Source organism: Nipponia nippon, unplaced genomic scaffold (genome assembly GCF_047370975.1).
Source record: "Nipponia nippon isolate SJK-2023a ecotype South Korea unplaced genomic scaffold, ASM4737097v1 scaffold_2, whole genome shotgun sequence".
Classification (NCBI taxonomy): domain Eukaryota; kingdom Metazoa; phylum Chordata; class Aves; order Pelecaniformes; family Threskiornithidae; genus Nipponia; species Nipponia nippon.
This window is the reverse complement of record NW_028262336.1, coordinates 127,630,805-127,645,399: the sequence shown is the minus strand read 5'-3', so window position 1 is coordinate 127,645,399 and position 14,595 is coordinate 127,630,805. Positions and strand designations below refer to the sequence as shown.

At 44.9% G+C, this 14,595-nt stretch overlaps 1 protein-coding gene across 2 annotated transcripts in view; it reads right to left on the bottom strand.

Moving 5' to 3' along the window:
* Positions 1–14,595, bottom strand: part of GDPD4 (glycerophosphodiester phosphodiesterase domain containing 4) — a 39,092-nt gene that overhangs the window by 4,543 nt on the left and 19,954 nt on the right. For both annotated transcript variants that reach the window (XM_087757580.1, XM_009476487.2), the window contains exons 5-12: positions 10,773–10,832; positions 9,082–9,180; positions 6,228–6,321; positions 4,510–4,655; positions 4,074–4,156; positions 3,054–3,204; positions 2,273–2,497; positions 1,294–1,451 (exon numbers count right to left, since the gene is read on the bottom strand). In XM_087757580.1, coding sequence (XP_087613706.1) covers positions 1,294–1,451; positions 2,273–2,497; positions 3,054–3,204; positions 4,074–4,156; positions 4,510–4,655; positions 6,228–6,321; positions 9,082–9,180; positions 10,773–10,832 — 1,016 coding nt within the window. The remainder of the gene's footprint in view (positions 1–1,293; positions 1,452–2,272; positions 2,498–3,053; positions 3,205–4,073; positions 4,157–4,509; positions 4,656–6,227; positions 6,322–9,081; positions 9,181–10,772; positions 10,833–14,595) is intronic.

Below are 14,595 nucleotides of genomic sequence, written 5' to 3'. Positions count from 1 at the left end.
TGAATCAAGGAGAAATGACAATTCTCTATAGGAAAGGCTTGCTTTAGGACCTAAATAAAGAATAGAAAAGGCGTCCAAGCAGCCAATAATTACTCATTCACAATTGGCCAATACAGAATACCTGATCTGCTGGAGACAAATGCAGTTAAAATGTCCAACAGGTCAAAACTTTGCTTGCCCCTCTGCCATATGGAATGATGCAATGATGCGCTTGTCATCTCCCAATAGTGTGTTTGAAACCACCTTGAAGATGGCTACTCATGTTCGTTATGTTTGCAGCATCAGCTGGTCACTTGTCAAGTTCTTATAAGCTATTAAAACTTAATATGAAGAGAGACCATTCTCTGTACAATGCTAAAGGACTGTATCCTCAGTATCAGCATTTGTAAATCTACCTAGGATCTACCCAGGATTTACCCACATGGATCTACCTAGGATTTTAAATTCTGTGAAAATTACCATTGAGAAAACATGAACATTACTCTCATCCAAAGAATTAAACTTTTTTTTTTCTTCCTTTTTAAAAATTAGAGTTCAATATTTTTGCACACAGGAAAGAGCAAAAAAAATTGTATTTACAAAAGGAGAGCTGGATGGGTAAGACTTCGGGTTTTTTTCCTTTCATTTTTTTCTTTTTTTTTCCTTTTTGTTTTTCCTTTTTGTTTTCCTTTTTTTCCCCCCCCTTTTTTTTTTTTTTCTTTTTTTTTTCATATGAGAAACATTTTGGAAACTCCTGCAATGAATGTGGAGCCTTTCATTGGAAAGATATTTTCAGTGCGTCACAAGCAACAGAGTACTGGTAGCAACAGAGACAAGAAATGAAGTTTCCAAAACACCAGCTACAAGAGGGTGATGGTCTCTCACCACGGCATTTCACACTCACACTGGTGTTTGTGGAAGAACCACGGGACGTTAAATAGTTGTTCATTCTCCATGATTCAGTGTTGGTGGGACTGGGGACGGCATGAAGAGAAAGACAAGAAATCAGGAGACAACTGTGTTATTCTGCCCAGAAGATCCTCAGATCCTGGTCAAGTAAATACAGACTTGGAAGCAGGGGAGTGTAATTACATATGCCACCTCTTGGCCACACACAGGGTCAACAGTAGGAGTGAACTGCTGTTCTTCACCTCCAAAATGCAACAGACATGGCTGCTTGATCTAAAGGAGCTCTTCCTAAAATGCTATAGATGCTGGAGCTGGTCACTGGAGGGAGACATTGCCACACACATGAGGCAAATGTACACCAGACGCAGTCCACCGACTGTACTTGGGGCTGAAACTGCAACCTACCGGATATCTTCACTGGACATTTCAGTGTAGGCCAGATTGAGTTTGACAATATTGTCCATCAATAGGTCTTCAACGGGGGCCTTACTGCCCATTGTCTGCTGAAACCCAGGAGCAACAGACTGAACAAAGGACCTCATGTCGTTCTCCAGCCATAAGACCTGCAGGCAACAAGAGGACCCAGTGAATTCCCAGAGGACTTACTAATATGCCCTGCCCTTCGCACAAACCCAGTAAAGATAAGGTCTTGAGGAGCTTAACCCAGCCTGCCAAATGATGTATTTCTTTCAATGATCGAAGAACATCTGGATGCAGGGTTAAAACTTGCAAGTCACTTTCATCAAGAAATAAGTAGTCACTGTTCCTTGCTTATCAACTTGAAATCAGCGGGTACATTTCACACAGCCCAACAAAAGATGCGGTGTTTGAAATGGATGAAAAGACAGCTTTGGTTTATGGGAAAGCCAACAGAAAATATTCTGTTCTCCCATTCTCCCAGCATGGGAGAAGAGAACTTCAGCAGATACAAATCAGTGTAACTCCCCAGAAATCAATGGATACATAACCTGATCCACATGGATTTAGCATCCATCCCAAGCAAGGAATTCCCTGGGGAAGGAGGAAGGCAATGAAGGCTCCCAGCTCCCTGTATTTTAGTTTAAGCCAGGAGTTTCTATACAATATATAAAATAAGCATGGGCGGGAGGGAGTAGGCTGCCAGTCATTACAGTGACGAAAGGATGCCGTCTGGGGGCTAAGGCATCAGCTGGTATATACACTGGCTTATTTCCCTGACCTGCTGTAGGGTTACACCATTTTGTACCTGCTGAGGAACCGATAGTAGGAATATACTCCACATGTTACCTCTTAAGTGAAATGAAAGGGACTGGAATTTATGCAGGTGAAATCATGCAGGGTATGACCCCAAAGTCCAAATTCAGAGAGCAAGAAAAAAGGCTACAGAGGAGTGAGGCCACACTACCAGATGGGGTCTAATCCCCGACTCGTTGAGGATGACTTCCAGGGTTCTGTTGATCCAGGAGTTCCTGTAAGGATGTTTCTCTGGAGGGCGGTAGAGATCAAATATCACAACTTTATTCTGACTGTCTGCGAGGCGCAAGAAATTACTTAGCTTGTAAATTGACTGATTCATTGCCTGGTTTTGATCTGCCCTTGACAGTGAGCCCATGCATGAAAATGGTTTGTCCTAGAAATAAACAGATATAAGAAAGGAAATCAATCAGGCGGTTGCCTCTGGGAGTCAGCTGCATGCAAAAACCTCATATCTCTAAAAAGGAAAAAGCTTGACATCAGCCCTCAGTAAGGCGAGGATATTTTATTTTGCTTAGCTCCTCTACCTGAGAAACAAGGGACATTAACCCAGGCTGTGACGACACTGCTTCTGGGACCTAAATTGTGCAGTTCACAGCTAGCTCTGCTGTGTTTCTCTGTCCCACCGTGTTAGCTGTGACTGTTACCCACAGCACCTTGCACAAGTAGCTGTTGTCTTCTTCCCCTATACCATGTGTTCTGCTGCTGCCATGACAAGGAGCCAGAAGAACACCCACCCACCAATTGTTATAGGTCTCCTAAGCCTAAAAGCCAACTGGACAAAGCAAGGAGACCCCAACTAAAGGATTTCTACTGACTTCTCTGAGTTTTGGCTCAACCGGTAGTTCCTCTCCTAACATGCATGCTATTAAGTAGCAGCCAGCTGGTGTCTTTTCTACATCCAGTTGATGATAGTCCTTTACGGCGCTTACCTTAAGGAACCATGTTCCAGCATTCAACTCCTGCAGGGTATCCCAGGAGAATAACGCAGCATTTTGAGCAGTGTCATTGGGGTAGACTTCCTTGATATTAGTTGTCCTCCTCAAGGTACTGTCATGCATGAGGAAAGGAACCCCATCATAGCTGTTGGAGAGCAAGAGTTCAGGTCACCTGGGGTGCAGGTTCATTCATGGCATGAGCAGACTCACGGCAGGTCAAAAGAATATGTGGGCCATCGTGAATGCAGCAGTACAGGCTCCCTCAGTGAAGAGGGTGGGATAGGGAGGAAGGCTGCGGCTCAAGACACCAGGTTATTTCCAGCTTAAATACTGCTGGGTGACCTTGGAGAAATCATGCCTGTCTGTGCCTCAGTTTCCTCAGGGGCAAAGTGGAGATGGTGGCATTTATGCCTGCTAGCCCCCCCCAAAATGGATAGTAACTTATGGTTGAAATGTCTTTTTTCTGATACCAAAGTGTTTCTATGGCTTTCAGAAGACTGAAGTGTAAATGCACAGTGATGGAAAGGTCTCTTACAGAAAGGTCTACATTACCAGACCACCTAAGCATTAGAATTTTTCTCATTCAGTGCCTGGAAACTGCTCATCCTGCACAGCATGTTAGCAATTCATGGCAATGGGTCCCCCAAACAAAGGCAATTAAAGATCTAATAATTAGGACAATGCTGTCACAAGTCTGAACACAACCTTCTGTTGGTTTGTAGGCCTGATACAACCCGCACCGTGGCCTGGAAGTCAGACTAGGGTAGGGACTTGTCTTTATACTCTGCAAAGCATTTAAAATATACTGTAGAAATAGTGATTGTTAAATCAATAGCTACAGCTCACTGACTTGCCTGAGAACAACCATGCCCTACAGCCCCTATCATCACGCACCAACTGAGGGACCCTGTCCCAGCCTTCAGTAAAACCTCATTGCCTGGAGTGACACATCTCCAAAGCCAACTCTTAGAAGCAGCAGCGTATATTCTGTGAGATGCGATGTTTTCCCCTCACCTAATGGTGACATCTGTTTCAAGACCATCCCCACCATGTTCAATTGTCTTCTGAAATGACATCTCAGTGTTTTCTGGTGCCAGCTGAAAAAAAAAAAAGCACATGAGCAGATCATTTTCAAACACACTCTGGGGGACTCTGTAAGTACTTTCTGTCTCTTTGTAACACTTCTGTTTTTTATTAAGGGACCATCATTATCTTCTTAAAGTCTACAGTTTGTTTTCTTCCACTTTAGCCACCAAACCGATCTTGTCCATCAGAAACAGTGTTATCCTTGTTAGCAAACCCATGCAGTGATGCCTTTGGCACACAGTCCCAAACAGAAATGTCTCCCCTTCCACCCTCCACAGATTTAATGGAAAAAAACAGAAGATGATGATGAAGGTAGCAAGACACAGGATGAAGAAATGATGTACAGTAACTTTTCCAGACCTACCATTGGTGCTCCACGGTGTCCAATGAGGGCTGGCTTTGGTCCAAGTGTCCCCATCTCTCTGATGCAAGGAGAGTACATCCCCAGAGGTATCAAGAAAAGAAAGAGAAGGATAGCCAGGTATGGACCAACAATTATCACCTGAACAACTGAAAGAATTTGAAGGAGGAAGGCTAGAGTTAATCCATGTGGTAATGTACGGGTTTGCCTTGCGGCTTGACTTTTAATACAGCCCTCCAGCTAAGTAGCTGTTGGGCTTTGTCCCATCCCTTTATCCATCCCTTGTCCCCCTAATTTTCACTTTCTCTCCAAACAATGCAACCCAGGAAAACAAGCTGGTCAAAGCAAGGATGTGGGCTGTCTGAGTCAGGACTGCAGGTTTTGTGCTTTAATTACATCTCACTATGCCTCCCAGCAAGACATGGCCTTAATTTCTTTTTCTTGAGAGGTGATGCAATGAAATATCCTCCATGTGTACAAAACCGATCCTCAACAGGAGGATGCTAATTTTTTTCTTACTCAGATAAGAACAAGCAACATTTTGAAGTTTCATTCACAGTGAAGAAGAGGAGGAACCTTTCTCCTTCAACTATGTTACATCCCCTTAAGGTGAATACTTCCCTAGTTCGTTCAGGTTGCTGTCAGTGACCTTCTGTGTGTGACCTACAGAACCTTACAGACTCTGACTGCACAGGTATTGCCTCTCAGAAACCTGTCAACTCATTACCTAGGGTTTTCTCTGGAGTCTGTTGACACATTGCCCCAGAGCCCCAGTGAGCCTTCACCTCAGGGAACAAAACAGCTCCTCTGAGAAATGAGCACCTATGCACCAACATCTCTTTCTTGAATGGGTACCACCACCCCTCTGTGCGTTGTACCAGTGGACTTACACCAAGCTGGTGTATTGATCTGAGAGTCCACTAGGCACGGTGGACTGTAACATCTAGGGTCCCAGCATATTCCCCACACAACCTCCCCAGCTGTAGTTTAATAAGAAAAATCCTGGGCAGGGAAAAAAAAATGCTTTCACCAGCCCATTCTGTCTTTGATTTTGATTTTGATTACAAATCAACATCTGCAGATGGGTGTCATGTAGATAATTTTGGCTATATGGAGAGACTAGGTCAGAGATAAACAGCCAGTCCCAGAGCCAGGCTCTTCTGCAGTTGTTCCTGGCATCTGGCCCACTACTTGGTCACACTTCTCAGAAGCAGACAGAACTTGCCATGGGATAACACTAGGAACTGATCAAAATGCTCTTTCCCCTATCTCAGCTGGCTTCTTCTGAGATGCACTAGTCTGAAGTGGATTGACTGGACTGGGGATCCCTTCTGAGAGAGCAAAGCTGAGTACAGCAAGCAAAGGTCAGCTAAGAGAGCTGCTACTGGCTGCTTTCTCCTGCAGAGGGCTGACCAAATTTCCATGCATGACTCAGAACGTGGGTACTTCTGCTAACCTCCTCCATCTCAAGGCAGGTCATTGCCTTGGTATAGGCCAAAACTGTGCAAGGGAGCATGCAAACCAGTAGCACATCTGGACAGCCACAGGACAGTGTGCAGCCCAAGCTTCAGCCCCCCACTAATTTCCCTGGGATACACAGAGGCTAAAAGTCACCTCCAGCTGGAGTGCAGGTATGGGAGGAAAGGGCTCCTGCAACCCTGTTTTCCCACACTAATATATGTCTTTTGTCATGTAAGGAGCAGGAAGCAGAGCTACTGTACCTTTCTTATCTGCTCTGATGGCATGAAGAGCCACAGGCCAGGACAGGAGGACCATGATGGTTATTGCCCCTATGTGGAGATAGGGAGCTGTGATCTGGCAAGGAGAGAAAAGGATTTTAGTCAAAGGATGAAGTGTGGAGACATGTGGAAACAAACCCCAACACAACTACATCCTTCCATGTGGATGGGCTCCTGCTGCACATACCAGCAGTTCAACCTCTCCCCTGCACCCAGTTTGGATCCACCAAACACCTCTGCAGTTGGGGGAGAGATATGTGCCCCCAGTCAGGCCAGCTCCTCGGGCTAAGGAGTGCTCCTCACTGCAGCATGCAGCTCTCCTTTCTCCTGAGTCAGCTGAAGGGGACAAGGCTGTCCTCATCCATGAGAACGCAATCACCATTACTGCTATGCCATAATTCATGAGCATCTTCCAGACAGCAGACAGTTTAATTCAATCTAACCCAATCCAATCCCATCCAGGTAATAGTCATCTCCACACCACACTGCAGCTAAATCATTAAACTGATGTTGACAAGCCTGAGTGATAAAATGTGGTATTTACACCTGTATGGAACTAACTATTGTGGTATAAGAGAAGTAGTTAATTTGGTATGTGTCTGATCATGGACATAATTGGACTCCATGCAGCACCTAGTTTCACATATTATCAATATATTCCAGAAAAATAATTCATTTTCATTTATTTCAAAGCATTTAATTCACTTGCATGAGAGCTAATTGCATTGTTTCTCTTTTTTTTTTTTTTTTTTTTACTTTTAACTTAAAGTGTAGATATTTTTGTTGATTTAGTAACACAAACCAATATATTCATTCAGTGCTTATACTATATTAGATAATACCTATTGCTGGACAGATAAAGTAATTTGACTTGATTTCTTTGGTCCTAAAGATTAAACAGGAAGATCAGAAGCTAAGAATCACTTCTCTGCTTATCATGAATGCATGAGCAGAGCAGAAAACAAAGCAGAAATAGTTTGACACTGAATGGATGCTCTTCACTCAAGTAGGGTTGATATGACACACCTTTCATAAAACTAGGCAAACCTGTCAAAGAAACTAATCCATCGTTTTCTCATGCTCATCAGTGCCCCGTGGTTTCTGTTCCAGCTAGAAATGAGTTATAAAGGCATGTGCTAGGGAAAAAATTTATTCAGATGCAAGCCTGTCCTATTGCTTAGTCCATGCCTGAGTCTCTAAGCTGGAAGGGCTGAAGAAAGCAGCAGTCACTGAGAGATGTTATTGCCTGTGATACTGTCTGCCCCGAACACTTGATACCAACATCTTTCAATTAGAAGCAGGATTCAGTTGTGTAAACAGAGGTGCCATCTGAGATGTCCAGGATATTTGAGATAGCTTTGCAAGGCTAATGGACATGACACAGGATCTACAAGAGATTCATGTCCTTTGGGAACAGCAGCAGGAGGCCGTGTGAAGCATCTCAAGGGGCATGAACACCTAAAATGAACAGCACCTGTGGGGAACCCAAAGGCTCTTGTGTCTCCTTCTCCTCATCCACCTCCCCTGGAAACACCACATCTCAAAGAGACTTCCGTAACTCTGGAGCTACCAATTGATTCCTCTTCCCATCCATATGCATTGCGCTCCCAATATTCACAAGCAGTAAGCCACATGGGGGAGAGGTGGTATGCCCAAATAACATCTGCAAGGCAGCTATGTAGTCAAAGGCTTCATACTTCCTTCCTAATACATGTGGGGACCTGGATGCTCAGACACTAAACAGCACTGGGCAGCTCTAGCCTCCATCTTCAGACCTGCTGAGAGTTGAGGGGGCCAGCAGACCATGCACTCTGACCTCCTGCATAGAATCATAGAATCGTTTAAGTTGGAAAAGACTTTTAAGATCATTGAGTCCAACCGTTAACCTATCACTGCCAAGTCCACCATGTCCCTAAGCACCACATCTATCCGTCTTTTAAATACCTCCAGGGATGGAGACTCAACCACTTCCCTGGGCAGCCTGTGCCAATGCCTGACTACCCTTTCAGTGAGGAAGTTTTTCCTAATATCCAGTCTAAACCTCCCCTGGCACAGCTCGAGCCATTTCCTCTCATCCTATCGCTTGTTACTTGGGAGCAGAGACCGACCCCCACCTCGCTACAACCTCCTTTTAGGCAGTTGTAGAGAGCAATAAGGTCTCCCCTCAGCCTCCTCTTCTCCAGACTAAACAACCCCAGCTCCCTCAGCTGCTCCTCATAAGACTTGTGCTCTAGACCCTTCACCAGCCTCGTTGCCCTTCTTTGGACATGCTCCAGCACCTTAATGTCTTTCTTGCAGTGAGGGGCCCAAAACTGAACACAGTATCCCACAGGTTGTCCCACCTGACACCAGCGTTCCCCACCTGCTCCCGAAAAAACTCAGTGCTGTCCTGCCCTCAGGACATGAAGCTCTTCTGGGTCACAGAAGACTGAGATTGTGCTAATGCTAAAGCTGCTGAACTGGCAGAAGCTGATAAGGGAGAAAGTTCTTGCTTCAGCCACCCTGCCAGCCAACGGGGTCTGATTTACCTGCCCTGGGCACCTGGAAATTAACTGTACACCTACAACATTTTTGCCAAAAAAAAAAAAAAAAAAGGATGTAACTTCCCAAATTGAGACATGTTACATCAGATAGCTTGAAACTCAACCTCAGGTCTTGGCTTCCTTTCTCCCAACAGGAAATGTTAAGTCATAATAAAAGTTCACTGAAAACCACATACCCTGCCAGGAAAACCCATGTGAAAAGCACTCACTATATGGAATACTTTCTACCAATTACCACAAAATACTTCTATAAACAAGTTGTTCTTTCAAACAGACCTCTCAGCCCCTCTTACCTGGAATGACAGGCGGACAGTTTTCCATTGATCTCCCCAGAGTACGGATAATATGAAGAGGGCTGTGATAGAGAAGCCCAGGACAAGAAAAGTCCCAATCTGAGGAGACAAAGAAGACATAAATCAGTTTCAGCATTTCTGCACTGGGTGTGCCATTCATTTGACTCATAGGCTTATTTCAGCAGCTTGGACTTGATAGGTTTGGGATGCATGAGCTTGACTATGCCAGTTCAGAGACAGAGAGATCTAATGGGACTAAAACCAGACCAACAGAGCTATCGATTGGCTTTTCCGTATGGCAAGACTGATCTTAAGAGTTGGGTACCCAACTAAGGCAAGCCCTCAAGACTGCCTCTACAATTATTGGAGAAAGAGAGGAGTTTCTAGACGTGATCCATTTCCACCTGCTTTATGATGGGAGATACCTCTCTCTCTCTGTTGGTGTAGATGGAGCCTATATGATCATCTTACATTAAATCCCTAACCTGCAGATGGCTACATTGAGAAGTGATTAATGCCACCCAAAAGAGACAGCAACACAGCTTCCTTATGCTGTGAGCTGCTTTGCAACAGGCTTCAGCAACAGCAAACACCACCATAATTAAGAGATGAGAGTTCACTTTTTAACCAAAAAAGCGAGGAGGTAGCTCAGTCTATTCTTTGGCTTCTTGCACAGTTTGGTCCCAGCACAGCTGTGATGGCAGGATCTTCTCGGTACATCATCTATCTGCTGAGAACTGAGTGCGAGTAGAAATTGGACCAAGGCCCTAACCATTCTTCAAGGGGATCCCACAGATCAACACCTTAATAATCCACCCCTAATCTCTTCCACCCAAGGATGCAGTCTCATTTTTTTTTACCAATTGTTCTACATTTTTCTGGTTCTTCTGGAAGCCAATTTTCAATAGCAAAGATGACTGTGTTTCTATTACTTAAATGATGAAACACAGGATCAAGTATCTGCACATTCAGCTATTCCCTTCCACTGCAAGATTTGCAATCACATTATATTCTTCCCTAGACTGCATGGCTAGAGGCTCCTTTTTAAATGCCTTACATAACCTCAAGGATTTCTTAAGGAGGGTGATTCTAATGCATCCTTTCGCAGCAACAGCTCTCTGAGGATTTGTTTCTGCAGCTTCAAAACTCCAGGTGGCATTTCCCAAACCACCCAAAGACCAAAAGGCATAAGGCACTGAGATGCCTTGGAAAAGCCAGATTTCTCTTCTGCAGAGATAGCAGCCATTTGTTTCACTGCTGATGGAGTCTGCTACAGAAAATTACACTGCTTCTCATGGAAACTTTGCTTTTGTATTCATGTTACCACATGTAGACGTGTCAAATATAGACATCTTCACCTGAATGAGTCATCACGAGCTCCTTTTGGAGTCAGTGGGAGAAAAAGGTACTTTAGGTGTGAGTCATCTCATCTTAATTTAGATATCTATGACCAGCTGGATGAATTGCATCCTCAGAGGATTCATTTCCCTCCACTGACTGAAGGGGAGTTTAGGTGATCAGCTCAGGTGGAGATATCGTTCTTATGGGTATCTAAAGTCTCCTAAGATTAACCTCTTCCCTCTCTTCCTTCTCTCCTGTAATCTAAGATGTTTTTCATGCAGAGAAACACCACAGACTCGATTGGTTTAAAGCATGGATTAGAGTTACCAGAAAGCCCGGATTCTCCCCACCTTGTGACTCCAGTGTAGGTACAGCTGCTGACCTTCTGCAAGCAAACACATCGCTAGGACCTGGGAAATCAAGAAAAGATTGTTTGCATCCCGGTAGAAGATGGTGAAGTGTGTTCAGTGAGGTATTTCTGGAATTATTCTTGCACTTTACACTAGGTCTTCCTGCACAATGTCAAGGCTGTTAGGACAGGTGTATGGAGAGAAGTATTTATTGCTACAGTAAAAATGCTTCTGAAATGGCCAAGCACATATCAAGGCCGCCCTGCAGGGTCAAAGCCCTTTCATGGGTAACAAATAATTGGGCACTTTGGGGTACACACTTTTAATGACTTTTCTTTGTAAGTACAAATTCTGAAAGAGAAATGATGGCCAGGATCAACTGCTATGGTATGAACCAATACAGCACTAACCTTGCCTATTTTCTGTGTATTTGTTGTGATTAGAGCCATATCAACCACGGGAGAGTGGTCAGGGACTAAAAAATGCCTCCAAAGCACCAGAAAAATACAGAGCAGACAGCAAAGGAGGCAATGCTTCCACAGTAATCACAGGAAACACAAGAGACAGGCACATCTCAGAAGAGGGAAAACTGCCTTGGAGACGAAAAGACCCTAGTTTTTGGTGGCTGGGATGTTCCTCCCCTCTGATGGCAAGTTGGAGCACTTGGGGAGGGTTCCTGTGAGGCATGGCGCAAACACCAGCCAGGGCAGGGGACAACCCAAGAAGCCTTGAACGCCAAGAAGCAAAGGATGAGGAAAGCCAGTCCATGGCTCTGATGGAGAGCTTTTTCAAGTTGACCCAGACCTAAGCATCTGATGAACCTGGTGATGAATTTCACCAGGAGAAGTACCTTGCTGCCATGAAAACGCACAGGTCTACGCTCAGGAATCTGAGTAACCTGGGGCAAGCTGCCTGACCTCTGTAAGGGACAGTTTGGGGACCAGTATCACCAGATATCAGAGTTTAAAGAAAAGTGTCTGTTAGTAGACATCAGTGCTCCACTGAGAAGGATCATTTATGATCCAGGTCCCTCCAGACTGTAACACAGTGGGATTGTGTGAAAGCAGGACATACAGATTTAGCGGAAGGGTCTCTGCTCTTCCAAAACACAACTACAAAGGAATGTAAGCTGTTTCCCATCCAACTACAAACAAGCTCTCTTTCCAGGATCATGCTGATTTGAAGCAAGATATAAACTCAGCAGAGAATACAGATCAGCTTTTAAGCACTTCTTGACACGTTAGCCTCCTTTAATTGAATCCTACACCCAGTACATGATGAGTAACCATGGGAGCAGCTCAGAGAGAATTTAATTACTGCTAAAGATCTTAAGCCAGCCCCATTTCAATAAGCCATTTCAGAAAAAGGAAGAAAAAAGGACACTTTCAAAATTGCCCCTTTTCTGCAAGCCATGTTACAAAGACCTGGTCCTTGCCTTAAGGTACAGCCAAACACTTATTTCACAGGCCATTCGCAACAGGACTCTCCCCTGCTACTGCAGTATAATTTCTGTATGAACGATGCACCACATCTGGGAATGCCATCAGAGGGTGAGCTCATTTTTATGGATGGAAACAACATCTCATTATCAGCTTACAAGAAGAATGATCACCAGGTTTCATGCTCAGAGAGTGAAGAAGGAACTCTTGCAGTTGCACCGCTGGTCACTGTAGGAGAACACATCTTGATGGACCAGTGAGCTGATGTGATGTGAACAAGGTTTATCCTCTGGCACAGTCAGCTTGAGTTGTCTATGCTTTCCATGTACCCCTGAAGCTTAACATCTCAAGCCACAATAACCTACTTTCATCCTGCTCCTCAAAAGCTGCTTCAGGACCTGTCCAATATGCTCTTCCATGGAGAGCAGCTGCCTTTAGCAATGTCCCGCAGGCTTGCACCTGGAGCAGGACTTCCTCAGGGAAAGGGAAAACCAGCAGCACCAGGTCTGGCTTTTCCAAACTGCTTCCATACATATCCTGGGATTGTCTAATACAAGTAAACAAACGTGTGGGTTTAGGTGACCGATATGTGTCTGACTATTACTTCTGAGGCTAGAGCCAAGGTCCCTCTTGCCAGCCCCATCATCTCCCTGAATCTTACTGCCTCCAACACTTGCATTCTTCTCTTCTTTAGTATGAGGTGTGGAAGCATCTCCCCTCCACCATCTATGTGCAAAGTGGTCATTAAGGGATGCTTTCCAGTGGCAAGAGAGATGGATTCGCTGCAAGGGGGATTGCACCTCTGTCTCCCTTTTTTTAAGTGGGTGCATTGACCACAAAGTTATACTGCAAAAGGATGGACAATAGACCTTTAACCCCTCTCTACTTCAGCATGGGAATGACCTTATGTTTATTTCAATACGTCTGGTGAGGCTTAGGCAGGCTCTGAACCTACCACCACAAGGACATGGAGGCAGGCACCCAGACACTCAGCTCACCTAAAACATCTGCTCACTTAGATGTTCACAGCAGCAGAATTCAGGTCCCTACATTCACTTTCTGGCAAAAATGCAGCAACTTAGAACATCTCTGCTACCCCAGTCTCTTGGGGATGGAGGTTTGAGATCACTTTTTGGACTTCAGTGCCATTTTGAGTTCTTAGCCTACAACTGCAGAGGCCACAACACACCTGAACCTCTTTATATTGTACAGTCACAAGTCACCTCCTCAAAACCTTTGGAACAAACATGGTTGAACTGCAGAGAGGAAAATATTATGTTGGTGTTTGAAAGACTGAACAAGAAAAGTTCTTTCTTCTCCACTGAGCATGAACTGTTCTTCAATTAGACCCCTCAGCTTAACCTTTTAGCTCTAATGGGGATGAGAAAATTGTCTTGCAGAGTGATAACAATTGAATTAATTGAAACTGATTGTCTGAAAAAAATTACAATGATGCATACGGACAGAGAGTGTCTTTGCACAGACAGCAAGCGCTTTGTTGTGCAGCGTTTTATTCAGCTGCTGGTGGCCAGTGGGCAGAAGAGTGTTTGCTTCAGTGGTTCACAATAAGGTCATGGAAGCAGGCTTGCAGGCTCCAGTGGGGTGCCAGCATTAAGGAAGAAGGTATGGTGCTCACAAACAAAAGCAGATCTGCCACTGGTTGCTATAAAATCTCTCTGCTCCAACGAGGTCATCAGTGTGCTCAGTTTTCTGATGCAATGGGCTGTTGATGCAAAACATCGCAAGGAAGCATTGCCTGGGAGAAGGTCTCCAGTCCTTCCTGCAACACGTGCAGGGATAGTCTCCATCCAACACTGTTCAACCAGAACATGCAATGTAATTCATCGTGGGGGCCTTTTCAGCCATCAGTTGTCTGAAATGTATTAGAGCGATCCAGCTCTCATATCATACCCACAATGATAGATTTATTTAGTTATGGAAGGGCTGAGTGGCACTTACTAGCCTGTGAGGCTGTCAGTGTTTTTCTGGGTGGTTCATCAACAGCTACAGTGAAAGGCCAGACACTGTGATGGGGAAGCTCTGCAAACAAGAGACGGAAGGGTGATTCCTAGCAGGTCCTGTTCAATATCTTCATTGATGATCTGGATGAGGGGATTGAGTGCACCCTTAGTAAGTTTGCAGATGACACCAAGTGGGGTGGAAGTGTCGATCTGCTGGAGGGCAGGAAGGCCCTACAGAGGGACCTGGCCAGGCTGGGTCGATGGGCCCAGGCCAACTGTATGAGGTTCAACAACGCCCAGTGCCGGGTCCTGCACTTGGGTCATAACAACCCCAGGCAACACTACAGGCTGGGGGAGGAGCGGCTGGAGAGCTGCCCAGCGGGAAAGGACCTGGGGGTGTTGGTCGACAGCTGCCTGAACATG